This window comes from Furipterus horrens, unplaced genomic scaffold, assembly GCF_987537825.1.
Source record: "Furipterus horrens unplaced genomic scaffold, mFurHor1.1.pri manual_scaffold_17, whole genome shotgun sequence".
Taxonomy (NCBI): Eukaryota; Metazoa; Chordata; class Mammalia; order Chiroptera; family Furipteridae; genus Furipterus; species Furipterus horrens.
The window spans coordinates 112,101,120-112,128,728 of NW_028327187.1; the positions used below are offsets into that span (position 1 = coordinate 112,101,120).

Consider the following 27,609-nt stretch of genomic DNA (forward strand, 5'->3'; position numbering starts at 1 on the left):
TATAAAAATAAAGACCAAAATGACATTTTGACCATTTCCTGAGTTTGTCTTTTTTACGACCAGTATTTTACCTCCTAGTTGATAGCGCTCCTCCCTCCTATGCTTTCTGGTTTTAAATTTCTTATCGAATTTATTGGGGTGACATTGGTTAATAAAATCATAGAGGTTTGAGGTGTGCAATTCTGTAATACATCATCTTTTCAGTGCAATGTGATGTGTTGCTAGGTCTCTTAGTAAAACAGGACATATCCTTCTGATGATGAATTACTCTGTTGTCTTTTCTTTCTAGAATACATTCTCTCTTACTCGTGGGATAGCACGTTCAATTGTGCCTTTGTTTCCTAATGCAAACAAATCCTTGTTTTGTATTGTGCTTGAGTTACCACATGAGACAAATGAATACATCTCTTAATTGTTGTGTATGTGAATTACTTAATTATACTTTGTCTAGTGAGCTATTTTAAGAGAAATTTGAATTTTGATTTTTTTTTTTACAGAAGCCCAGCTTCTCCCACCCCTTGTGTTGGAAGCAATGGAAAGCTCTCACCTACGTTGGTACGTTCTGATTTACCGTACACCAAAACTAATTTTTTGCCAAGTTGGTATAATTGGTGTGCATGTACTTTTTTGAAATATTTGTAAAGCCCTCTTTATCCTCTCCATTCCCAAAAGAATTGCCTAGATGTGGTTATATTATATCATCCTGTGGCTGGGTTTTTTAATTATGATATTCTGAAAATTAAAGTTCTATACAGAATTTGATTTGTAGTTATCAGTGCTTCGGGGAGTTGATTTTTCTCTATCATTATGTATTGGCTGTGGCTCAGTGGTTCTTAGCTGGATGTGGGCGGCAGTGGAAGCGGTGGTGATTTTGTCCCTATGGGGACAAATGGCAGTGAGTGAGTGGAGACATTTCTGATTGTTTACAGCTGGATAGCAGTAAGGCATTGGCATTGAATGCATAGAGATCAGGGTTGCTGCTAGACACCCTACAGCGCTCTGGGACAGTCCTCAACAACAACGAATTATATGGCCCAGAATGTCATTGGTGCTGTAGATGATTTCATCTCCTGTAAAGACTGTGAATTGAGTTCTTACTTCAGTAGTCTTACGCCCACCTCCAATGTAAAGATAGTCTCTCAGAAATAGCATATGGGGGGAGGAGCCCCCCCAAATGGAATTTATTTATAAAAAATGTGTATTTCTTCTTACAGGTTTAAACTTCCGTCACCTTCAAAGTCCTCTGCATTTGCTGCAATACCCAAATGGAGACCTTTTTCCCACCGCTCAAAGCAGTTTTTGAACTCGTCAATTCTGATGCCTTTTAGTGCTTCTGTCATTTTTTGATTCACCTCTTCCACATCGGCAAAACGTTTCCCTGTGAGGACCTGTTTTCATCTGGGGAAATAAAAAAAGTCATTGGGGGTAATACTGGGTGAATAGGGAGGGGGGGCACAGGGGTCATGCCGTTTTTTTGACAAAAACTGCTGCAGGGTGGGGCATAGCGGTCATGCCATTTTTTATCAAAAACTGCTGAACACTCAGTGTGGTGTGGGCAGGTGCACTCATAAATCACCCATCATGAAATGGGCAAATGGGTTGAAAGAGTCTTCAGAAAAATTCATTGAAGCCAAACGCAACCTCTCACAACAATGCCAGCTGGTCCACTGATACAGATGGGTTTCCAGAACACCCACCTAGTGGGGGAGACCTGTACTCTAAGGGGCCCGCCCTCCAGAAGGTAATTCTGGGTTTTTTGGATCCCCCCCTCATAGACATCATTTGAAGCTTTAAAAAGTTAAGCTTCATATGGCTGACTTTTGTCATATGTAAAACAAAGTACAGCCATATTTTAAATAAAAACCAAGACCAAATAATGTTATACAAGATAATATACATCACTGGGATGACATGAGTAATCACCTTCACAGGGTACAGTCGAAGAAAGAGATATGGAAAGACCTAAATTACTTGTGTTCGTCCATGTGTTTTCGTACACTGGCCCTCTGCTAGGTAATTAGTGAAAGCTTGGTAAAGCCAACCCTCTGTGTTAATATCTATTCTTGAAAATGGAAATGACACAAGACCTTTATGGTTCTCTGACATTGAAATGATGTGCTGTGTATTAAGTGAGAGTCGAGACTGTATTCTCATGCATCAGCCTTTTAACCAAGCAGAGGGAAACAGTTCTTACATAGGTAATCATTCTAATTTGATTTATAGGAGAAACTCCCATATTTTTGCATAAAACATTTCTTATTTCATCTGGGCCTTATGATTTTTTTTTGGCTTGCCTTTTCCGATTGGTTGTAGAAATTTAGAAAATATAGCCAAGAATGAAAGAGGAGACCTAATTTTCTTATGTGTGGAAAATTAAATTATTTTCACTTGTATTGGCCAGCTGATGCATGTTCAACAGTTAGCCTTACAACTAACCAACTAAGCAAGATATTGATTAATGCAATCTTTGGGTAATCCACCCAGAACCTAGGGCATCTTCATCATCCATTTCATTATGACTCTTCCATGATCAAGGAGAGCCTATGTTTCCCAGTAAGAGTTACCACCTTTCGTGACACTTGAAATGGGGAGTGAATGATCAGAAATTTTACTGGAAGCCTTGTCATGGATAAAATGATCACAGTACATCGTCTAATGCTTCCAATATGACACTTGTACGTGGTGAGGCATCCAAGCTTGGCCTCTTACAAATACTGCCTTAGAGTAAATGATCTTTTTAAATGAGTCATAGTTTAGATTTTGGCTTTATCTCCCATTAACCTCAAAATGAAGAAAAAAAGGAAGTGCTCCAGGGGCTAGTACTTCCCACCAAGAGCATAGGATATATTTGTACTTCTTTGCATGAACTTCTGAGAGGTTGGTTTTATCTTTCCAGTCCTGGCTTCCAACATCATGTAGCAGAAGTTGGGATTTGGGAATAAAAAAGGTTTGGATGTGCATCCTGTTCGCTAGGTAGCACCGAGCAATGCAGGCCTGGAATTATCGGGTGTTTTCTGGTTGGAAGGCAGTTTGTTTAGTTCGTTGAAGCTTGCTGTGAATGTCAGCACATGCGGTCACCAAATCACAGTTAGCTTAGAACCTGCAAACTGAGTTCTGGTGACAGGACACCGAGGGCTGGAGAGTTTAAAATAGATGTCAGATGATACCGGTAACTCAGTGAAATTCTGCAGTCGTGAGAACCTATACAGAGGGTGAGCCCAAATGGAAGGTGGCCCTGTTTTCTGTGGCTTTAAAACCATTTTCATGACCACGTTTGCTACTTTTTTTTCTTCAAGCTTTTAATTAAAGTTTTTTTTTGCTCTCCTAACCCATTTCTGTATTGTCAAAGGAAATGGAAAAGAAGCAACTAGGACAGCAGAAGAGATCTATGGTGGAATTTCAGGTAAAAAAGGCAACCTTTGTTAAAAGGCTGATGCATGAGAACACAGCCTTGAGTCTCAATATACATTTTTTAAAAACCTGGGTAATTTATGTGAATAATATTTCTAGAAGGCAGATTTTATTTATACTTTGGATTTGAGTGGGTGGTTATAAAAAATTATTTAAAGTAGCAAATGGTGTTGACTATATTTTGTGAAGGATTTTTAGCTTTATTTTTTGCAAGCTAGTTCTTTAATTAGGAGTTATATAAGAAGCAATGGAAGTAGTGGCTTTCTAAAAGTATTTTGAGAAACCTTATTTTTTTAAAAAGATTTTATTTATTTATTTTTAGAGAGAGGGAGAGAAACATCAATATGTGGTTGCCTCTCACATGCCCCCAGCTGGGGACCTGGCCCACAAACCCAGGCATGTGCCCTGATGAGGAATCGAACCTGTGACCCTTTGGTTCACAGGCTGGTGCTCAATCCACTGAGGCACACCAGTCAGGGCAAGAAACCTTATTTTTACTAAAGTAAAGAATTACTTCCCTAAGATTATTGTTGTTAATAGTTTCAATCAAAGTTTAACAATGCTTTCTAGCAAGACTGAGTTTCCTCAGGAAATGGAATGACCAAGAAGTTTGACATAAAGCAGCAAATGTGGCAAGCTGTATTTATTCTGGTGCTGTCATCTGCAATTTGAATTGATTAGCCACTTGTCGCTGTCAGGAAAAACCTTTTACTAAACCCATTTATATGAGGTACCACTCAAAGCACTGCGAGCAAAGGTTATTATAATACGAAATGCCAACATTGGGTAAAACATTTTGAAGTCTCCTGCTTTGGAGAACTTAGTTTCAATTTCTTTCAAGAAACAATTCCTCTTAATTGTAGTGAATGAATCAGACAGCCTGTCTGCCGGGATCGTCACTTAATAGAGGGGTATTTCTTCATAGCAGAATTCAGAATTGCCCTCTGTGTTTTTGGTGTTCATAGGGCTTCCAAGATTACATTAGTCTATCTAATATCCATTTCTATTTGCATCCAGGATTCTCTTTCAGAATAAACTGAAGCTCTGTGATTTGAGTACACTAGCTGACTTTGAAGACACTGGATAACAGCAGTCTTATTCACGAAAAAAAGATAAGACCTCCAAAGACAAAGCGTCAGAATGCTTCAATTAACTGGGGAAAATGAGAAGAATCTTGACGTTTCAGAAAGTATAAGAAGGCCTGGAGTGTGGAAGGAGATTTCGTTTGGGGATTACATTTGTCACACATTTCAGGGAGGTATGTTGCTTAGACTGGTTAAAAAAAAAAAACAACTTTTAGTTTCAAGTTAAGCATGATTTGAAAAAGCTATTTTTTAAAATTTGATTTGTAAATCTGGGCAGGGGCTTTTTAAATGTTTCGGTAACAGTTTTGATGTTCTCATAGATATGTCATCCTCATGGTTGAAATTAGGTAAAGTCCAACAAAGTCAGTGTTGGCAAGAGCATTAAAAATGTTTCCTGTTGCTTGAGTGCATTATTTTTGTCTTGGTGGCTCTTAGTTAAGTACACTCTTAAAAGGGTTTTATAAGAGTCAGAACCTACATAAGCATGATTTAAGTCTGGGGCCATGATACAAATCTCTTAAATTGAGCTCATTTATTCTTTAGCTCAAATATATCTGTTCAAGCTCCTAGGGTAATATTCATTTAATTTTTAAATAGCGTGGTGTTTAAAAGTCAAAACATTGTTTTTTAATTCTCATTAACAAGAGGCAGCTGGGAGGAGAGTGCATGCTTATTTCTCAGTTTAATTTCTCATGTATATATACGCATATATGCACATACACAATAGAATATATCCAGATATGATAAATAAGGCTTTCTATAATAATACAGGTAGTAACCTACCGGACACAGCAATTTTTACACGATTCTAACGGTGTTTCTTTAGACATTGTTAACAGTCAGGTACTAGATACTTAAAGCTAGACATATTGAAAATCAAGAACAAATTTTTGTGCAAGTGTTCGACTCAAACCAGAAGTTCCCTTTACTGTTTATTGGTTGGACAAATGTTTGTTGCGCGAATGTGTGACATTTAATTAATAAGTTAGCCAATTAACTTAGAAAAGTCTCAGGAAGGTTATATTTCTTGATTTCCAATAGCATATTATGTTCCTGTAAGCTGTCAGTCATCGGTGCTGTCAAAAACAAGGGGAAGGCAGTAAAAAAACTCAGCCAGGACAGGACAGAGTTTAGCCTGTCATAGGTACTGGTTCTCTTCCTTTTGGAAATAGCACCTCCCGTCATATCTTTCCTTAAGTATCTTTTTTTTTTGGTGGGATGAGGGGAAGGGTTTTTTACCCCTGGAATTCCATTTTCTGGAATACTTCATTCAATACGTCTTTGTGGTTTCAACTATTACACTTGCAGGTAACTCATCAGGATTGAAACAAGCTATGGTTGGCTTATTTTTATTTTGCTTTTTTTAAGGCTACTTTGCATAGTTTATTAGTTAAATATATATATGAAACTTTGTCATTGGCTCTTGACATCACATCTAGAACACCAGACAGATCACTGGAATCATTGGATCCTACTTTGAGCCATAGATTTTCCTTTCCTCAGGCACTTTCTCCCCAGAGATGTGGTGTATGATTTTTCAACCTTTGCTAATTTGGCCAGAATTGAAGCTGTAATTTAGTCCAGTAACTTGGTTATCAAACTTGATAAATAAAGTGTAGATACAGGTTGATAATCTGTTTTCACAACCCTTGAACCAGATAGGATTCAGGAGTTTGGATGCATACTAGGAAGATTATACAGAATGCATACTGAATATTACTTAGCACTCCCAGCAGGGCCCCTCCCATCATCAAACGTTTGCCATTTCCAGGGTGAACATACAATATTCACACCAAGTGAAGATACAAATTAAAAATAATAAGTTGCTTAACCTGAGCCTTGGCCATGTTTTGCTGCCAAAGGAGTTTGTGTCAACCTTGGGGAAAACTTGGTTTATAGAATTTGAGGGATTTTTGCAATGGCAGATGTGAGATTGTAGAACTATCGCACCCTCCCCCCAACTCCCCACCCCCTGTTTTAAAGGGCTGTTTTGAGCAAAATCTTAAAAGATTGATTCTGTTCTAAGTGTTGCATTTAAAATTAGTTGTCCTTGTTCTAAATTCAAAGGAGTGACCTTGATTTGATGGCCATGTCTCTGCCTGACTCATCAGTCCTACTCCTTCTTCCTATTTTTCCCATTTGGTTAGGAGTTTCCTGCCTTGGGTACATTCTTGCCCAGTCCTCTGCCTAGCCTTCTCTTTTTGTTTAGTTTCTCTGGCTGTTTCCTCAGCCTTGGCCCAGCCATCCTCTGAGTGGTTATGTATCACTGCTGGCTTTCCCAAGCTGGGACAACCAGTCCTCAGCAGGGACCCTGCCACCCGACCTGTAACCTAGTTCAGCTCTCCTTCTTTCTAACACGCTACAAAAAGGTGTTCATCTCCTGACCAGAGCTGAGTGTTCTAGAGAGTGTGCATGTTAACTCAATTTTATTATAATATTTTAGATGTCTCAGGAAATTTATTATAATAAGTTTTTTTTTTTTAAATAATGACGTTTGTGTTATTTAACACATCATTAATTCTGCTAGGGCCTTGCCTGTGTTTTGGATCAACATTGAAATTCCTTTTGAATTTTCTTTCCTTTGATAAATGCAGGAGAAGATACTGCTTTGTATGATTTTAGGACTTGACTAAAGAGAATAAAGATAGTACCATGTGCACTAGAGATTATATAACCAGTTAGTGGATTCTTAAAAAAATAACAAACCAGTAATCTCAAATGCTTGTTGGAATTAGGAAGGGTAAACATTGCAAAAACTCTTAAAAAATGTAATTGATTTTTATCTTAAACAACGAACCCATTTTGTTATTGAAATCTATGGTTTTCGGAGTTGTCATGAAATTGTTATTCGGAATCTGAGAAGTAGAGAGAGAAATCATATTCTGAGAAAAAAAAACAAAAGCGGGGACCGAGAAGCGCTTGAACATTTTCCATACACCTCGTCAGGAACAAGTAAACAGATTCACAGAGTAAACTATCCCTGTGACATGCTTGCAGCCCTGTGACATAGGCGTTCTGCCAAGTCATTAAAAATAGGCTGCCTTAGAAGAGAGTGACTGATTCCCACTTAAGCATTCATTGATTTGGAGAGCTGGCTTGCATATTTCCTGAAAGGAATGGAAAAACTCTGTCGCTGCCAAATAACTTCCATCCTGAACTTCTCACAATTAGCTCCAATTTTCAAAACAAGAATGAGAAGAGAGAGAGACTGTGCGTTGGGCATAAGAGTTAGAAAAACAGGAGAGACCCCATTGGCAGAGTTTTCTGGAAAACGGATATGTGTGAAAGCGCTTCAAGGTCCTTCTGAGAGAGTGCTGAAAAACGTGATCGGAGAAGTGAGTTCCTTGAGAATGGTTTTGTTTCCGCTTGGGAAGCAAAAATGAGTTCTACGTGGAAGGCGATACAATTGGTTTAATTCACATGAGCCATAGGGAGGAGGTAGATATTAGTAAAACACTCTAGACAAGTCAATCTTCCGTGAGGACAGGCAGGATTTAAACACCAGTAGCTCTTAACAGCGGAAAAGGCTGTGTTCTGAAGTCTCAGCCCTTGGATTTCAGTCCTGTTTCTCCCACTTACCAGAAGTGAGATCTCGTCGTGTGGGCTAAGGGGGATGTCATACATTGGGGGTGCTGCAAGGCTCTTCCCTCGTCCCTTGAAGCCAAGGGATGGGGGCTCCAGGAGAAGTGCAAGTTCAGATAAGGGGTGCTGGAAGGAGGGGAGCCTGGTGTTTCACTCTCAGGCTGAAGTCTGCTTAGGCCATGTGAGGAACTGTCCCCTGTCTTAGTCAATTAGGGGCAAGGAGAGCTGGAGAGCAGTGGTGGGTGAGTGAGAAACCCAGGACAGCCCGCCATTCCCTCTCGGTGGAATGGAAGATGGCCCCGCAGGCTTGCCGTGACCTCAGAAACATGGGGTGGCAGTAGGGGACTTCAGAGGATGCTGCATTGATGGGGACACTAGGACAGGTGCTCAAATGACAGTGCATAGAAAGGGTCCCGGAAGTGAGACCTTCTGTTGAGGCCCGGTGAGCAGGACAGACTCCTCTTCCAGTTAATCGAGGAGACGTTTTCCCTGTCCCTCTCACTTCTCCCCACTCCCAAGGCAACAGAGGAGCTGGCACGTAGAAGAACAAAGTCGGGACACATGTGGGAACATGCCGATCGTCCGCCTCCTGCTGCTGGGGCGGCAGAGAGGGCCATGCCGTGTCCGGGGGTTGACAGAGGAGCAAAGAGTGCAGCTTGAAAGCGGATTGACCAGTAGACTGGTCATTTCTAAAAGCCTGTATGGAATTCTGATGTAAATACAGACAAGTGCTCCAGTCCTAAGGGAACAGTTGGACACGTTTTCACAAAGCAGACACAATAAGCTACACCACCTCCCAAGAGCAACAAACTGCATGTTATGAGCATGGCCTGCAGCAGGCCGCCTTCCAGTCAGCTCCTGCCCCTCCTCGGGGCACTGTGGAATCCTGTCAGCCAAGGTGAGTTTGGCCCTTTCTTGCAATGAATGGAAAGGAATCACACTGCACACACCCTTTTGTGCCTGGCTGTGTGCGCACAGCAGGTCTTAGAGGACTGATCAATGACAAAAGTACTGAAAATAGGAGGCAGATGTGGTGATGGCTCCTGCTTCCCAGGAAAGGGGATGCCACAGCCCACATGGAAGCAAGATTTAGAAATAATAAAGCTATTTCATATTGATATTCTAATTTAATAATGCAACTTACCACTTGCATCTGATTTTTATTTTTGATCAAGCACTTATAGTACGTTCAGGTGACTTTGGTTGACTGGCTATTGTTAGAACAAAAGAATAACAAATGGCTGTGAGTTTGCTCCTTACACTGGTCAGGGTGCTTCTGCATTGCCATCCAGGGGTGAACACTGTCCTTGCAACCTAAGTGCCGAAATTCATTTCCAAGAGCAGTTAGGCAAGAGGACAGCATGTAGCATGTGTGATGCATGTGTGATACATGCATCCCATTGAATGAGATGCAGACGTGTTAGAAGAAAACCAGGGCTGACTAATGGAGGATTATATGTGCACATTATGTCATTCCCAGTTGATGCAAATTCAAAATGTCCAAGAGATTTAAAAATACTCCACTCGTTAACTTTTAACTGACTCCTGAACAAGGGGAGATGCAAACAATTTTATCTGTTTTTCTTTTTTTATATCTGGAATGTGAAAACTAGTGATTTTATTTCTATGTTATATATACATACACTTTTATTTTGAAACTAATTTCAAAATGACAGAAAAGTTACAAATGGTACAAAGAATTCCCACTACTCTTCCCCCAGAGAGCACATTCATGCTTACCCAACAGTTCCAACATCCTTGATAGCAAAAAGATCTAATTCAGGTACATGTTGCCTTTACAGCTTATATCTCCTTCACTCTGGGACGGTTCCTCAGTCCCTCAGTCCCTCTTTGAACTTGTTCCAGGCCAGTTATCAGTCGGTTCGCAGCGTCCCTGTTAGATTTGGGTCATGCATCTTGAGCAGGAGTCTATATCACAGAGCGCCGGTGTGTTCTTTCTGCTGCATTGCTGCCCGTGGTGCATGACGTTGCTCATTGCGTCCCATCAGATGGCTCCCTGCCACTTTGTTTCCATCGCGTCTGATATTAACTTGCATCCCCTGGGGAAGGTGGTATCTGCAATTTTGTTTTACTGTAAAATTACTCCTGTTCTCTTTCTAATTAGTTATTTTGTGGGGAGAGAGTTTGAGGCAGGTTCTGTTATTTCTACATTTCTAAGTTGGAATTCTATTCTAAGGATGAACTTTCTCTTTTCCCAGTTTATACTCATTTATATCAGTGAGGACTTACAGGTTCCTATTTTATTAAAAGCAATTAAATTCGTATTTAATCTCTTATAATTATTTTGATGTTCATATTGTTCCATACTGGCCAGTGGAAGCCCTTTCAAGCCAGCTTATGTGTCCTTGACACTTTCCGTCATTCATTGGTCACTTCCTTCCTGGTAGGTGTCTGAGGCTCTGAGGCCCTTATATTTTTCCTCGTCAACCTTGGAGTCAACCATTTCTCCAAGGAGCTCTAGTTTAGGTTTTCTCAGTGCACGTTGTGTATGTATGTGTGTTTGTATGTATATATACAAACATACATACACATACTTATCCACATTTTCATACCAGTTGCTCCAATTTCAGTCCAATACTTTAGAGTTCATCCTAGCTTTTCCCCTATTTATGTATAAAAATTGAATTTCAATGTAAGAAGAGAGCATACTGAACTGGTTATAGCCCTGGATCTCATCAATTAGAAAAGGTGACTGAGGCCTCAAGCTATTTCAAATTTAAATTAATTCCATCTTTGGTGGGATCGTTTTTGCCAAGGTTACAGGTGTGGGGGAACTGAATTCTCGACACCATCAGGATCAGCTAGGGAAGGTTGGTAAGATGGACCCTTTTTTGGTTAAATCCAAATTGTATTACATCCTATTCAGTGCTTGACGAGCACAGTTATAATTTGAAGAATGCCCAAATTTTGCCCTTTGGCATGTTTAACGGAGGTTATTTTTTTTTAACTTTTTATTTATTGATTTTTTAGAGGGAGGAAGGGAGGGAGAGAAACATCAAAACATCGATGTGTGAGATCAGTCAGTTGCTTCTCACATGCCCCAAGCTGGGGACCTGAACCACAACCCAGACATGTGTCCTGACTGGGAATCGAACTGGCAACCTTTTGGTTTGCAGGCCAGCTCTCAATTCACTGAGCCACACCAGCCAGGGCTAGACGGTTATTTCTTAAATGCTCACTTAAGCTCGTTAACCTTGTTTGCTGACTAACAATTACAAGATAAATATGCTTCTAAGGCAGTTCTGAGGCTGTTCCCATATATATTTATTAGCAAGTTGTCTTGAGCACCTACCATCATTGGGCGTATATTATTGACCTCCTTAGAGACCAAAGCACTTGCTAAATACTAGGTTACTATACCCTCGTCTCACAGATCAGGAAATTGAGGCTCACATGATTTTAGCAACTTGCCCATTTTGGCAGACAAAGCGGTCAAGGTAGGACTTGAACCCAGGCAGTGGGGCCCCACTGCTCCCATGCTTAGCTGTCACAACAAAGCTGCTGCTCCCAACAAAGCTGGTTAGGGAAAAACTTTTGGAGGATTGCATCATCTTTAAAAAGGTATTCTGCATTATGATAATAGATATGCTTCATTACCAAACCAAAACAGACAATTACCTCAGGAGTTTGGAACAAGAACATTTCCCCTGCCCCACTAGAGTCTTCATGGTGCGTGATAAGCTGTTGAGAGTGAGAGGCGGGAGAAAGATGAACCTAGGGAAGTTCTTTATCCAGCCTGGCCCTTCATTTTGCTTTATTTAGAGCCTTGGATTCAAGCACTAGACTAGATCTATTCCTTGGTAAAACGGCCCCCCAAGGCCACAGAAAGTTTGTGCACTCTCTCCTCACCTACCAACAAACTAATAGGCTGTACGCTCAGAAGCTTGTCGTCCTCGAAGTGTCTGACAAGAGAGCCTGCTGCTTGGTACAAACTTCTGCTCTCTTCCCCCAAACCGCCTCTCATGGTGGGCGGGTAGCATGACTGAGTAGCTGCAGGAAGGAGACTCCAGACCTTGACTCTGAACTTGATTTGTGTTTCAGACTGTTGGGCTGATCGATCCCCACTTCATGAAGCTGCGGCCCAGGGGCGCTTACTGGCCCTTAAGACTTTAATTGCACAGGTAAGTAAACTGAAGACTCTGTCCTTTGTGTTAGTGTTATAAGCAAGCACCGTCCTTTATTAGCTTTGCCTATAGCAGAGGTCTGGCTTGCTGGGTCTCAGCGCAGCCGTTCCAGGTGTATGTGTCCTCTTATAGCTCGCCATCTCTTCCTCCTGCCTCTCCTTTCCTGGGAAGCTGGCGAATTTTCTGCCCAGTTCCATCTTTCCTCTTCCGGGCCTTCCTTGATCTCACAGGAAGTTTCCTTGTAAGGCTAATGGGGAATGCCCTCAAGTTTATATTGCAGTAACTCACCTTATACTCTCCTGCTGTGCCTTAGTGACAGCAACCCTGAAGTTGCATAAGGCAGGTATTGCTGTGTTATAAATTACCTCAAAACGTCGGGGCTAAAGCCCTGGCCTGGTGGCTCACTTGTTTGGAGCATTGCCCCATGCACCGAAAGGTTGCGGTTTGATTCCTGGTCTGGACACATACCTAGGTTGTGGGTTCGATCCCTGGTCAGGGCATGTATGGGAGGGAACTGATCAATGTTTCTCTTTCACATTGATGTCTCTGTCTCTCTTGTCTGTCTCTCTCAAATCAATGAATATATCCTCAGGTGAGGATTTTAAAAAAACATAGGGGCTGAAAAAAACAAGCACTTAACGATTCTCACAGATTGGCCAAGGAGTAGCTTAGGTGGGTGGTTCTGGCTGTGAGTTTCTTGCAGGCTCCAAAGTATCAGCCAGGCCTGCAGTCCTCTCATAGCCTGACTAGGGGAGGGTCTGATTCCAGCCTCACTCATGTGGTTGTTGGTCAGCCTCAGTTCCTTGTGGGCCTCTCCATAGGTCTGCGCCTGCATCGTGAGGTGGCAGGTGGCGTCCCCCAGAGAGAGCACGAGAGAGGGCCCAAGAAGGAGGTCTGAGTAGAACCTAATCTCCGAAGTGGTATACCATCACTTAGGCCAATAGATGTGAGTCAGTAAATCCAGCCCACGCTCAAGGAATAGTACAAGTGAGCAGTACCAGGAAGCAGAGATCGCTGGGAGCCATCTTAGAGGCTGCCTTCCCCCAGTGATACATCTTTTACGAGTAAACATTAAACTAGGTTGAGAAATGGGTAAGTCTTACTCCTTTGGGAAGATTTCTTAAAGTCTTAGTTATTAAGGCTACTTTGTTTTCATTTATGGCCGTATCCCTAGGACAGTGAATAGCAGCCTTGTGAATATTTGTGCAATGAATGAAAGCACACATGTTGCATTCACTTTGTTTATTTTAGCATCTGTGTGTGTACAGAGGAGGGGAGTCATTATTTCTTTTTTCCACATCCTGACTAATACTGACCCTGGCTTCCTTACCATTTTGAATTTAAACAGCTGGTCCCACTGCTCGTTTTGTGTGCGTGTGTGTGTGTGTGTGTGTTTGCCTTCTTTTTCTCTCCTTTATGAGTTGTATTAGTTCTCAAGAAAGTAGAGACAAAAAGAAAACAACCAGTAATTATGAAATTTGTACTTGATTTTATCAAATGCTTATTTATTTTATGTACTTTAAATTTGATTTGATTAGATTATTTTAAATATGTAATATATTCACATAGTTCAGAAATTAAAATAATATACAAAGGTACATAGTGAAAAGTCTTACATCCACCTTCTTCTCCCTCTTGGCCTCCCACTTTAATACTTTTATTAGAATTTTTAATAAACTAAATTTTAGAATGGTTTTAAAGAAGAAGTGCAAAGGTAGTACAGTGAGTTCCCATATACCCTTCACTCACCTTCCCGTGGTGTTAACATCTTACATGACCGTGGTCCTTTAGTCAAAAATAAGACGTGAACATTGGTACAATGCCATCAACTAAACTACTGACCATTGGGATTGCACCAGTTTTCCCACAGGTGTTTATTTTCTCTCCCAGGATCCAGTCCAGGAAACCACATTGCATCGAGCACATCTTTATTTTTAACTCTTCTGCATCAGCACGTTAGCTTCTGTAGCGTGCTTCAAAGTGTAAGGGGCATTCTTCTTTGAGTTTACCTTTTCCTTAGCACACCTCACTTCCTTGGCTTTACTCACTAGCCAAAATGTATTGCCCAGTTCTACTTTACATTAAGATAGCGTGGTGTGCTGTAAAACATTACACTCAGGATCAGGAGCTCTTGATTAGCACGCTGGCTGTTACCACCAGTTGGGGAGCCTCAAGTCTTGTGAATAATTTGAACTTCATGCTTCTCCATTTTCTCATGCACAGTGAAGGTGATTCACCCTCGATATTCCTTCAGGCCTGCCTGGTGTTGCATTTCCACAATTCCAGGGATTTTGAGTTTGCACTGATCATTTATTTTTTTCTAGCACGGTGCTGCCATCTTTTGGACTAACTTGTTTTTCTTTCCTTGAAAACAAATCATATAGGGGAAAAGGAAATGGGACTTTTGTAATTACATTCAATACCCAACTTGAAATATATAGCACAGCTCTGGAGTAATGATGTTACATTTGGAACATGAAAAGAGACAGGTCTAAGGAGGCATAGAGAGGCCCCAGCATGAAGGGACAGGCAGTAGTGGAAGAGGAGAGGTAGCACCATGGAGGTCTGGCAGGAGGCAGTGGGTACTGAGGTTGGGGTTTGGGGTCTAGGGTCATGCACTAGGTTTTGGGAGCTTTCAGCAGGTCAGTTATAAGGCAGGGAATCACAACCACCTCAGCTGGGAAGCATCCACCAGGGATCTAATTCCTTTGGCATATAGAAAATGGTAATCCTGGGGGGAAATGGTAAGGGCCAAGTTAAAATCGGGGCATGAAGTCAGAGGCGGCCAGCAGCTGGGCTGGTCCTGTCCTCTGTCACCTGGACTGTGAAATGAGGAAGGTAGAGCATGGCAGTATGGGGAGGGGATATGTGCTTGGACTGGACAGAGCCGCTGGGAGCTGAGTAAGGAAATGGTGTTAGGACAAGCTCCTGGGCCCAGAGCCTGGCACTGAAGACTTCTGCTCACAGTGGGGCAGTGGCAGACAGCAGCCCTGCTGCTCAGACCTAGGGGCCCTGGGAGTGCCACTGACTTGACTTTCTACTCTTTAAGCCTGGGGTCACCCTTCGTGTTCCCAATCCGATTCCAATTCCAGTACTGTAAGTATATTTTCTCTTCCTCAGGATTCCCTTAATAACATTTTCTTTTCTCTAGTTTACTTTATTGTAGGAATACAGGATGTAATGCATATACAAAATATGTGTTAATTGACTATGTTATCAGTCGAGTTTCTGGTTAACAGTAGGCTATTAGTAGTTAAGTTTCGGGGAAGTCAGGTTACAACAGATTTTTGACTGAGTAGGGTATTGGGGTCCTTAACCCCTGCATTGTTTAAGGGTCAACTATGTTCTTTTTTGTTCCAAGTCTTAGCTAAATACTACCTCCTATGCGAAGTTTTCTTTTACTCCCCAAGCCAGATTCAAGGATACGCATGCTCCCAGTGGAAATTTGAACATGCTTCCTGTAGAGCAATATATTCTTGCTGCTTCCACCCCCCATTTCTGTTTCCCCACTAGGCTCTTGGAGGAGAGAGACCTGTGTCAAAAACTTTGAAGACTCAGCTACCAGCACATTGCCCGGCTCAGAATGCTGAATAAGCCTTTGGTGACTAAATGAATTCAAGGCTCCCCTGTCATATTTCAATCCCCGTGGTCATGACCTCTTCTTCTTCTTTCTCTAGGACCCCTTGGGGCTTCTAAAAGCATGTCCAACAAGGTTGCTTTCATTGCTGTTGCTAATGCAGCCTTTAACCCACTTCTCTCCAAATTGTAGGGTGTCAATGTGAACCTCGTGACCATTAACCGGGTCTCTTCTCTCCACGAAGCGTGTCTTGGAGGTCATGTAGCCTGTGCTAAAGCCCTGCTGGAAAATGGTGCGCAGGTGAGTACTGCTCCTGCCTGGCAGGTCTGTCTACCCAGGTGCAGCTACTACCGTCTAAAGAGACACGGCCTTCCAGCCTGCTTACCCACAGTGGGTATGCAGGTCTGGCCCCATCCTTACCCACACTTCCGAATGGTCAGGAAGATACTGCTCCTTGCTCCTCTCTTCAGCCTCTGTGCCCATGTATGTATATTCCAATGAGAGAATCCACAGGAATCTCAACATGGTGATGCTGCCTTTAAAACAAATCAACTTGAACAAAAGTAATCTGAAAACTGATCTTGGGAAACTGATTGTAAAACATTAAAGCAGAACACATTTTAAAAGAACATCAACAACAAAAAAATCCCACCTTTAATTTCAAAACCCTAGACCAACAACTATTTTTTGAGCAAAATTATTAAACTAAATGAGCTTTTAATAAATAGTACATTGAAAAAACTACAAAATTATTTTTATTTTTAACTTTATAACAAAACATTTTTTTCTGTTACAGTTGACATTCAATAATATTTATATGAATTTCAGGTGTATGCATAGTGGTTAGACATATAATTTACAGAGTGATCCCCTTGACTATCACTTTTAAATTCTCCTTTTTTTCATGGAGTGACTGAAGTGCTATATGTAATCATATATCAGAATAGAATTATAAAATTAGGACTTCTGAAAATCTCAGTGACATTTGGTTGCCAGACACTTTTGTTGATAATTTCATTTTTAAATTCAGTCCTTGTGTTCTTTATTTCACGAGCTGTAATGTGTTTAAGAACTTAACGAAGACGTTCTTTAGATTTTATATGAAAGTTGGGTTTCTACATGTAGAACCGAAGAACAGACCCTCCTGTGGGCAAAGTGATTTTCCTGATGCCATGGTGGTGGTGTATTTTCATTATGTAGTGTTTCTTTAAGTTACCCTTAGTCACCTCACATGTCGTGTTTAGGGCAAGGCTGGGGGAGGGCCATTTCCGTTCAAGCTAGATGACTGGAGTCCCAAGCAGGCTGTGGGTGGGAAATATCAGAGGACAGTGTGCTGATACAACTGGGAAGTTCTTTGGGGAACAAACGCAAGAGGAAGACATGGTCCCTTGTCTTTGGCAGACTTAGGAGGAAACAGTCAATAACTATTATTTAATGTTTAAATCAGAATGACAGACAGAACAAGAGAAAAGTTGGTCAACCAGTATAAACTTCCTCAAAATTGACAGTCCCATGGGTACCTCTAACTCAGTGCATCCGAAACTCTGCTTATTATGTTCTTCCCTCTGCGATCGGTTCCTCCTCTTGGATTCCCAGCCTCAGTGACCAGGTGAAACGTAGTCCTGCTTTCCCAAGCCCCAAACCTGGGATCATCTTATTTCTTCTACCTCCTCATCTTATTAATCACAACATCCTGCTAATTTTACTTCCTAAATATCTCTCAAGTCTATGCTCTCCTCTGTCCTGTTCCTATACTCATGTAAAGCATTTATTATTGGATCCAAACGATCCCATGATCTCTTTTTGAGTTTATCTTCCCCGGAAGAATTCATTCAACCTATTCAATGAGAGGAAATAGTCTTACCTTTGTTTCTAAAACATTGGCACCTAAAAAGTGCTCAATAAATGTTTGCTGACCTGAACTGAGAGAGAAGCTTATATATAGGAAATCAAGTTAGAAGACCTCCTGGACTAAGGAAGAGAATAATACTTAGTAATAACAAATAAAATAAGTTGCACCAAATATTTATTAGGAAAAATGTAAGTAGGTTAGAAATCCTCAGAGTATAAAGTTACACACATGTTCCCCTGTCCTTGTCTGTCTCTGCCATGCTAGCATCTCATGTTTAACTTTCCAGTGTAATGAGGCTGTCCTTGTTTGTTAAACAAGGAATTCAGGATCCTGATTAGTGGTTGAAGCAATATGATTTGACATCAAGCCCTTCATTGTCCTGCATTTCAGTCCTATCAGAGCAGAAGCTTGAACTTGCCACTTCAGCCAGGACCCAGCAGAGGTGGGTGCAGAATTGCCCATAGCTGCTGGAGAGAAGCAGGACTTTCTATACGTGTCATTTTTAGCATGCTCGAGGTTGTGTATTAGGTTGCCATCGAATGTTCCAATTCTATTAAATAAAGGATTTGGGAGAGTTAAAAAAATAACATAATCCTGTAATGATGCAGTTTGCTCACTCATTCATTAGCACGGGAACCCTTTTCTCCAGGCAGGTATATAGGAATGCAACTTGGAGATGGTGATAAATAGCAAATCTTTTGGGTCTCTCTTTGTCCGCCATTAGGTCAATGGAGTGACGGTTCATGGAGCCACCCCCCTCTTTAGTGCTTGCTGCAGTGGCAGTGCCGCATGTGTTAACGTGCTGCTGGAGTTCGGGGCCAAGGCCCAGCTCGAAGTGCACCTGGCTTCCCCTATCCACGAGGCAGTAAAGAGAGGTAAAGGAGCCATCACTTTACACACAGAACATTGGTGGACTCACTCCAGTCTGCATGAACCAATGGTATAGTCTTCACCATGCAAGGATCCCCCAGCTCTTCACCAGCAGACTATGTGTGGTTTAGAAATCCCACAGCAATATCTTCAATTTGCCTAGATCTTCAGGGAATACCACTGGAGCACGAAACAGCTCTTCTTATAACCTGGGAATGGCTTTCTGTCTCAGATGTCCCATTTCATGGGGTCAGTCTCCTGACAGGCCTTTCTTGAGGCTCTTTGCTGGTGATTTGGTGGCACCCAGTACAGTCAAGACTGCAGGGGTGACTTCCATGAGTTGTACTGTGGTTATGTCTCTGTCCTTACTAGAAAAGAACCCTGAGCCCATAAATCATCAACCCATAACATAAAATGAATTATGAAAGTGTCTGAAAGCCAAGGCTGATAGTCTCTCTAATGGAAGATCAAACGTAACTGTTCACAATAGGCCATATCCTCTAGATGAGCTAATGACTTTAAGGTCATTAGTTACTGGGAAAAAGTTGCAAATTTAAAAAGCATGGCATTGGAAAACTTGAAGTGGACTCTTGCCCCTTGCATCCTCGTTACTTTTGAAATGAGAGAAGAGAAAAATTAAGGAATTCAAAAATTATATGCATAAACTAAACATGAACAAGAAGGTGCCATTGCAAGGCCAAGGTCATTTGTCAAAGATTACACTTAAAGACCAACATTTTTGTGTTATGCAGCAGTGGGTTTATTCTCTTATATTGAGATCAGAAATACAATGGAGAAGCTGATATAATTGGGAACGAAAGGCTTTCTTCCAAAAGGCAGTAGTGAAATATTTACCCCCGGGTAATTAAACGTGTCACTTGGTAAATTTTTTGGAGTGGATTACTTAAAATGATACAGAAGACCTAAATCTCAATGTATCTATGGTTTTGATATCCTATACATTTTTAATAAACATTTATTAATTAATAACTGATGTTGACCATTTGTCAAACTTCAGATAAGTTCTTTAAGTTGTAGGGAAATAGTCTACTTTGGAAATGATACAAAGGTCTTTAAATTTTTAAAAATATTGATTTGAAGTAAAAATTAATCTATTATTTGCATTTCATCCAAACATTTAAAAATAGATTACTCTGGGAATGGTTTGAATTAGTTAAATAATTCTGTAGTGCTTAGGTGGTTACATACAGAGTGTTTGGTATCTATATGTCATATATATATATATATATATATATATATATATATATTGCCCTGGCTGGTTTAGCTCAGTGGATTGAGCGTCGGCCTGCGAGCTAAGTGTCGCTGGTTCGATCTTCCAGTCAAGGTACATCAGAGAAGGAAAACTCTGACTCCAAAAAACCTCCGCTGCCTTGCGGCATACCTCTTCTGGGGAAAGGCTAAGGGAGTAAACCCCGACAGAAAATCCGGAGCCGGAGTCCCTAAGGCGGTTTGATGTTGTAGTCAACACCGGCAACTCCTGCGGCGCACCTGAAGCCAAGCTGTATCGACTCCGTCTTTCCCTTGGACCCTTCAGCTGCGAAGAGAGGGGGGGTCTGCTGCATGGGCAACAGCAGACCCTCCATATCAACCTGCCCAGGCTCTGTAGCTTCAGCTCCACTGGAGAGGACACTCCAGCGTCATCGCAAGATGTCGATTCAACACGGGAGGAGACAGATACCGTGTCACTCCCGAGTCGGACTGCACAGCCATTCTCGGCGGTGCAGATAGACACTTAAGAAGCTACACCATCGTCTCTCGAGATGGACGGCTGCCGACGATATATATATATATATATATATATATATATATATGTATGTATATATATCTTAAAACACATGAATTCAAATCTGTCTACATATTTTCTCCTGCCATAAAAGCATATTAGGCACCAGTGTCCACAGAATGGAAGGATTAATAGCAAATTCACTATTTTGGTTACTGTTATAGTAGTGCTAATGATTTGACTTTTATGTATTCACTTTTTAAAAACTTTCTGAGAATACTTAGATTTAATTCAAACTAGGCTCAGTTTCTTCTGTAAAAAAAAAAAGGACAGGAATTATTCAACAATGTGATACCGTGTATTTACCAGGCAGTTTTAGGTACTGATTAGATACTATTTCTGGATTCTTACTGCTCTATACCTTTGTGAACAAGCTAGGTCAGTCTGGGTAAATAATTTGACACATTGTCATCCAGGCATAATATTTACATATGTGAACAAATAAATAGTTTCAATCTATAGACTCCTTATCTGTATATTTTAGTCCATATTTATACTTAACTCAGAACTTGTGATAAATCAAGCAGGTTTGAAGTGAAGCTTTACTTTTTTGTTATCTACAAAGAAAATCTTGCTTAAGTTAATCAGTAATGATAAGATTTTTTTAAAGGAAACATTTAAATCTTCAAAGAGAACAAATTCTGTATTAGCTCAATGGATACCTCCGAAGCATTTGTTCCTGAACAAATCATTCGTACGCTGCAAATTAACCATGTCTATGTGTTCATTGGGCAGACTCTCTAAGGAGAGTATTTGTATGTAGTTCTTGTTAATCATTGAATTTGAAAGTGCATTTAAAAAAATATATATTCTGTACTTGAGGTTTTAAAATTAATTCTCATAGGTATCTTCCAGGTCAACCAAAATAAGGAGCTTTGACTGCATGGTGCAGTCATACCCCTGGCCTTGCATGCATGGGCGAAGAAGAGGAGAGATTTGCAATGGAGAGGGACCGGGCCTGGGCCTTGCATTTGAGCCCTAGCTTTTCACACTACAGTATTCCTTCACTTATCTTAGGCATTATGGTCTAGACCCCCCCGCCCCCCGCGCCCCCGCCATAGGTGAAAATCCGCGAAGTAGGAACCTTCCATTTATTTTAGTATTTATATATATTTTAAGGCTTTATAAACCCTTCCCACACACTTATAAACTGTTCCCGGTCCCTTATTAACCTTCCCCACTCCCTCGTTAACCTTTTCCACACTTTTATAAACACTACTTATGTTCTTGAACATACTCTACACTCTTAAACCTATGTAACTTTAACAACATATGTATACAGTACCGCAAAATCCCGCGATATAGCGAAAAATCCTCAATAAATAATTAAATATAATATTTTTAAAAATCCCGCGATACAGTGAGGCCGCGATAAGTGAACCGCAACTGTACTAACTGCACGAGTCATTTACCCCTCTGGGTCTGTAGCCTCTGTCTGTAAACTACTGTAGTGGCCTCATTCTAGAGGGTTGCAGCTGTGCTCCTTGGAGCCCTTAGTTTAGTCGGAGGTACCTCAAAGGCTGCAAATAGGAATTAAGTGGGGGAGTCGTGGGCTTGCTTCCCTTTTTAATAGTTTAATGTTGGAGATTTCTAAGACGTGCAAAAAAACTTTCTTTTATCCTTAAAAAAACCTTTTACTCCTAAAGCCCATTCCCGATTGAGCAATCCCGTAATTCTGTGAACAGTCAATATTGCACTCACTTGAGTGACGTTTTCTTGTGCTCCACCAGGTCATAGAGAGTGCATGGAGATTCTGCTGGCAAATAACGTGAACATTGACCAAGAAGTGCCTCAGCTCGGAACTCCCCTGTATGTGGCCTGCACCCACCAAAGGGTAGATTGTGTGAAGAAACTTCTAGAATTAGGTAACATCCAGAAATCTTGTCATGAAAAGAACCCATTAACCTTGTTGGTTTTCCATGGCTTCAAAGGTGAAGTTCTTGTCAGGCTGGACAAAATCCTGGCAGCGTTTGATGTTTAAATGCTTAAAACAGAACTCTAGAGAAATGAGTGTCCATGTTTTTTAGTCCCTTTGAAATTGGCCCCATTTACTTGGTATGGGTCTCCTTGGTGGTATGAAGAGAGAGCAAGAGTCTCTTTCCCATTTAAGTCCTAGGGGAAAAAAACAATTGTATTTCATTGGCTCTTTTTTGAGTCATATGCCCATGTCTGAACCAATCGTGGTGGCCAAGGGAATAAAATACAACATTGATTGGCTTAACCTTAGATGTTAGCCTGTACTGAAGTTGCTGGGCATCACTGACAAGACATTAACTAGGAATCACAGGGATAGTTCCCCAGGGGAAATGTAGGTGTGGTTACCAGGAACATGCTGGATAATAAAAACAATAGATATTTGCCATGGACTATTTAAGACCAACCCTGCTAAGTTATTTAGTGATTTATTTTTTTTTAATTTTAAAAGGCCTGTGGAGAAACTGAGAGTCCAGGGAAAGGTAAAAAATCTTGAAACTATACTTTGTTTAAAGATTTCACAAAATTAGCCACTGACACAAAGGTGCAGATTATAGTAAGAACTCTTAAATAAGGCCCTGACTTGTGTGGCTCAGTGGATTGAGCTCCGACCAGTGAACCAAAAGGTCACTGGTTCTATTCCCAGTCAGGGCACATGCCTGGGTTGTGGGCCAGGTCCCCAGTTGGGGGCGTGCAAGAGGCAGCCCATTGTTGTTTCTCACATCAGTCGAGGTTTCTCTCCCTCTCTTTGTCCCTCCCTTCCCCTCTCTCTAAAAACAAATAAATAAAATATTAAAAAATGAAACTAAGAATTTTTATCTCCAAGATTTTTTTTTAAATCTGCCATCATGCACTACTACCTATAGTAGTTCAGAAATCTTTTTTGTGAACCCTGAATAAAATAAATACCAACTAGACTTAGCTTTATCCTTTGCAAAAAAACAAAGTATGTAAAAGGACCTGCAAATATTTAATTTTGTATGTCACAAAGTTCACATGGGAAAGCAAGGTAAGTATTTAAAATGACTAAACATTTTTTTATTCACTTTTCTCATCAAAGTATTTTGAACGGGTCTTAATAGACATTGCTGAGGTTCTAGGCTTACGTCACGTTTTCAAATATTTGTCAAATTGTCATGGCATTTAAGATGTCTTCATCTACAGCTGCTATATTTTAGGCTTGTGTTTGTACATTTAACATTTAATGTTGAACTGTGGCCATGTGCTTTGTTAAGGAGCCAGTGTTGACCACGGCCAGTGTCTGGACACGCCCCTCCACGCTGCAGCGAAGCAGTCCAGCGTGGAAGTCATCCGCCTGCTGCTGGACTACGGGGCCAGCCCGAAGTGTAGGAATGCTGGGGGGAAAAGCGCGCTTGATCTGGCAGCCCCGAAAAGTGGCGTGGAGCAGGCGCTCTTGCTCTGGGAAGGTAAGGAAGGGCTGGGTGCCCACTTCTCTTCCTTACACACATCTGCCCTCTCTCCTTTCTGTCTCGTCTCTAGGCTTTCTTCCCTTTTTATTTGCAAGTGGCATAGAGGAGGGGGCAAGTCCTGGCATCACTGAGATGGGATTTTATATGCTGGGTATGTTTACTTATAAACGAAGGGCATTTAGATACAGCTACTTTGTATTTCTATAACAAGAAAATAATCAGAGAACTTCATTTTCGCCATGAAAATGTTGAACTGCCATATCCATCCTGGCACAAGAACACAATTGAGCAGACTGAAACTCGGCTTTGTAGTATCTGGAAGCAATTCAGAGGAAATTAGAAATACTTGAGTTAGCGATGGTATATACATGATGTGTGTATTTCAGACAGTAGACTAAATGAAGTTGTTCGCCTGTTCTCCAGATCAGGGGGTAGGTGCGTTCCTTATGGCCTCACTCCCATTTCTGCCATGAGTTAATGCAGCTCCAGGTGCCAGAGGAGGAAAGGCGGCCCTCTGAAATGCTCTGTATTCCAAATTGAAGAGAGAACCATCCTGTGCCCATACAGAAGGAGAATATTATCAGAGCCTAGAGTGATCGTGTATGCTCGGGAGAGTATTGACAATAGCAACTATTTGTTTTTACATGTGTCAGGCACTGAGCTACATTCAAAACAAAGATTTGGCTCCCTGAATTCTTAAAGCTTTAAAGCAGCAAGAACTTTACAGTAACTGGTGCTATCCTAGCTGTGAATGTGAAAAGAGAAACATGAAGGGATGGGCTTGCAGAAGGTCACATGGCCACTGAGAAGCAGAAGCAGGATTCTAACCAAGCCGTCTGAGCCCCAGACGTGCATTCTTAATGTTATGATTGGCCCAAACCTGAATCTTCTGAAACAGTTTCCAGTCGGGAAGGGTTTTCTTTCACTCACCAGTTGCATTTTGTGAAACCACCCGTATGTCTTATACAGTATTCCCTCACTTACCGCGGGTATTATGTTCTAGACCCCCCGTGATAGGTGAAAATCCACGAAGTAGGAACCTTGCATCTATTCTACACTCTTAAACCTACATCACTTGAACAACATATGTATACAATACCGCAAAATCCCGCGATAGAGCGAAAAATCTGCAATAAATTAAATATAATATTTTTTTAAATCCTGCGACATAGTGAGGCTGCGATAAGTGAACTGTGATATAGAGAGGGACTACTGTATACCTTTCAAGTGTAATGTTTGGTTCAAAAATTTTAGGAATACTTTCTAGGCTACTGCTTCTTCAGCTATAAGGATCATAGGAATCACCAGGGGATCTCATTAAAATGCAGATTCTTTTTCAGCAGGTCTGGGGTGGGGTCCTGGACACTGCATGCCCACCAGGCTCCCAGATGGTGCTGATGCTGCGGTCTGAGGCCACACTTTGAGTAGCACTGGTATAGATTATTTCCAGCCGCCGATACCCTTAATGATTGTTCTGTTATTTGAACCTGCACTTGAGGACTTAGGATCTTCCTGAACAGCTCCCAGTTTGGAAATGCCAGATGCTTTCCAACTATTAGCTGAGAATACAGTTTACAGCCGTTGTTCCATTTCCTCATGTCTGCCATCAAAAATGTTTCCAGGTCCAGGATTTGTGTTTTTTTTATAAGCAAATCCCTCTGTCCTCTGCCTTCATACATATAGCCGCTTGCTCTAGAAGGATGAACAGCAGCTGTGTCAGAGTTCGTGTTGGTGTCCGAATTTGTCTAGACAACCTGGGTAATTTGTATACATGACTGTTTCCTGGAGTAGCATTAGTTGGGGGAAAGGCAGAGACACTTTCTGTTCTTGTATCCCAAGATTTTAACCAAGGGCCATGGTTCCTCCCGGTAGCTTCGTATCCCACGGACGCCTCTTGGCCACGTCAGTGCAAGTGTTATCTGGTTCTTTGCGCATGTTGTCCACCATTTCTCATGCGGTGCAAAATGCTACGACAGTGGGATTCTCTTGCAAAGGAAAACTTTGTCCAGTAATGACATAGATCTACTCGGAGAGATCTTCATTGATTGGTCAGATTACAAAATATTGGGACATTACAAATGCCCCTGACTAACTAGTATCCCCGCCCAAATCTCCTTCATCCTCTTCAGCCATATTTTGGACTCTCTGTTAGTTTAGTTTCTTTTAGGACTCAAAGCTGCTCAAAGCCATGGGCATGATGAACCCATGAGACAGAGGTTCAGGGTATAATGAGGTCTACATGAGTTGGGTCCTTTCTCCTGATCTTCTACTGAGGTGGGATCCTTCCAAGAATGCTGGGTCCGCCAAGTGTGAGTCAGGACCCAGGCAGCACCACCTCCTGGGAAGCTGGAGCCGGGCGATACAGGAGGACCCAAGTGCCAGGGTCCCGGCACGTCTCCTGACACTGCCTCTGTGACCACGCAGGCCGGGCTTCCATTTGCGCTTTCTCTTCGGCCAACATATCACATCCATTGGCACATGCTGTGCATGCATGTGGCACGTGTTCCCTTTAGACCCCACACCTCATTCCTAACTTGCCTCTGATTAGCCTCATTCTTCAATAGCAGTAATATACTTACCACTGGAGGCTCAACTTAGAGAAACATGTCCCTGTCCAAGGGGCGAACCGGAATCCTGTGTATATTAAGCGTTTGCTACCTTACTCTAATTCCTCTACAGCTCCAGCTTCTCTTAATCTTTTAGAAAGTTCCAGTCTCTTCCAGCCTTCTGGTCTCCCCTTCATCCCACCCCCAGCTCACTAGCATGAGGTTCACACCATTTTAATTCCTTCCTTAGGCCCGCCTGCTCTTTCCCAGCTCTGCCGCCTGTGTGTCCGGAAGTGCTTGGGTCGAATGTGTCATCAGAGCATCCACAAGCTACATCTGCCAGAGCCCCTGCAAAGATTCCTCCTCTACCAGTAGTGCCAGCTGTCCACGGAAGGTCTTGGAAGTACAGTGATCCCTCACTTATCGCGGGTATCACGTTCCAGACGCCCCCGTGACAGGTGAAAATCTGCGAAGTGGGAACTTTTCATTTATTTTAGCATTTATATATATCTTAAGGCTTTATAAACCCTTCCCACACACTTAGAAACCATTCCCAGTCCCTTATTAACCTTTCCCACTTTCTTATTAACCTTTTCCACACTTCTTTAAACACTACTTATGTTCTTCAACATATTCTACTCTCTTAAACCTATGTCACTTTAACAACATATGTATACAGTACCGCAAAATCCTGCGATATAGCGAAAAATGCACGATAAGTAAATATCATAGCTTAAAACTTCCACGATACAGTGAGGCCGCAGTAAGTGAACCGTGATATAGCGCGGGACTACTGTTATCCGGTTGTTGCCTGCTGTACGCAGGGTAGCGAGTGTAGATGCCCAACAGCTAGGCTCTCAGTATTTTCAAATGAGATAATCCAGTTAGTTTTAAGTCCCCAGTGAATCGGAAACACTTAGGGAGTGAAAACTTCTTATTAGTTTGATATTCTCATTAACCAAGAGGCAACCAGAAACCTTTCATTTTTAGTTCTTGTTGTTAAGAAACTTTAAAAAACTGTGAAGTAGAGTGAGAATGATAAGCTATTTTTGATGGTGCATGATCTTCAGTTAAGTAAATGTCAATATTCTGAGTATCGTGCAGACACATATAAATCTGGGTCAGATTGTGATGAATGTGAGTATTCTAAGATGTGTTCCTCCTGATTTAGTTTCTCCCTCTTTCCCTCTTTCTCGCCTTCTATGAATAAATCTCTGCTATAATTTGATTTCCTTGCCTTTTTCTCTTTAATTGAATTTATTGGGGTGATATTGGTTAATAAAAGTGTATAGGTTTTAAGTGTACGTTTCTGTGATACACGATCTGTATATTA

At 41.4% G+C, this 27,609-nt stretch overlaps 1 protein-coding gene across 3 annotated transcripts; it reads left to right on the top strand.

The window, feature by feature from the left end:
- The first annotated feature begins 1,214 nt into the window (after positions 1–1,214).
- On the top strand, positions 1,215–26,947 carry ASB11 (ankyrin repeat and SOCS box containing 11). Of its 3 annotated transcripts, none has more exons than XM_090265031.1 (9): positions 1,215–1,380; positions 3,350–3,403; positions 4,429–4,669; positions 12,141–12,220; positions 15,993–16,100; positions 18,377–18,527; positions 22,057–22,191; positions 23,536–23,727; positions 26,527–26,947. In XM_090265031.1, exons 3-9 carry the CDS (start codon positions 4,552–4,554, stop codon positions 26,649–26,651), a joined length of 909 nt encoding a protein of 302 aa, XP_090121157.1. In that variant the 5' UTR covers positions 1,215–1,380; positions 3,350–3,403; positions 4,429–4,551; the 3' UTR covers positions 26,652–26,947. The 3 variants fall into 3 exon arrangements, with proteins under 3 accessions (XP_090121157.1, XP_090121158.1, XP_090121156.1); XM_090265032.1 differs by lacking the exon at positions 1,215–1,380 and adding an exon at positions 3,078–3,229; XM_090265030.1 differs by lacking the exon at positions 1,215–1,380 and adding an exon at positions 3,078–3,212.
- Positions 26,948–27,609: the final 662 nt, after the last annotated feature.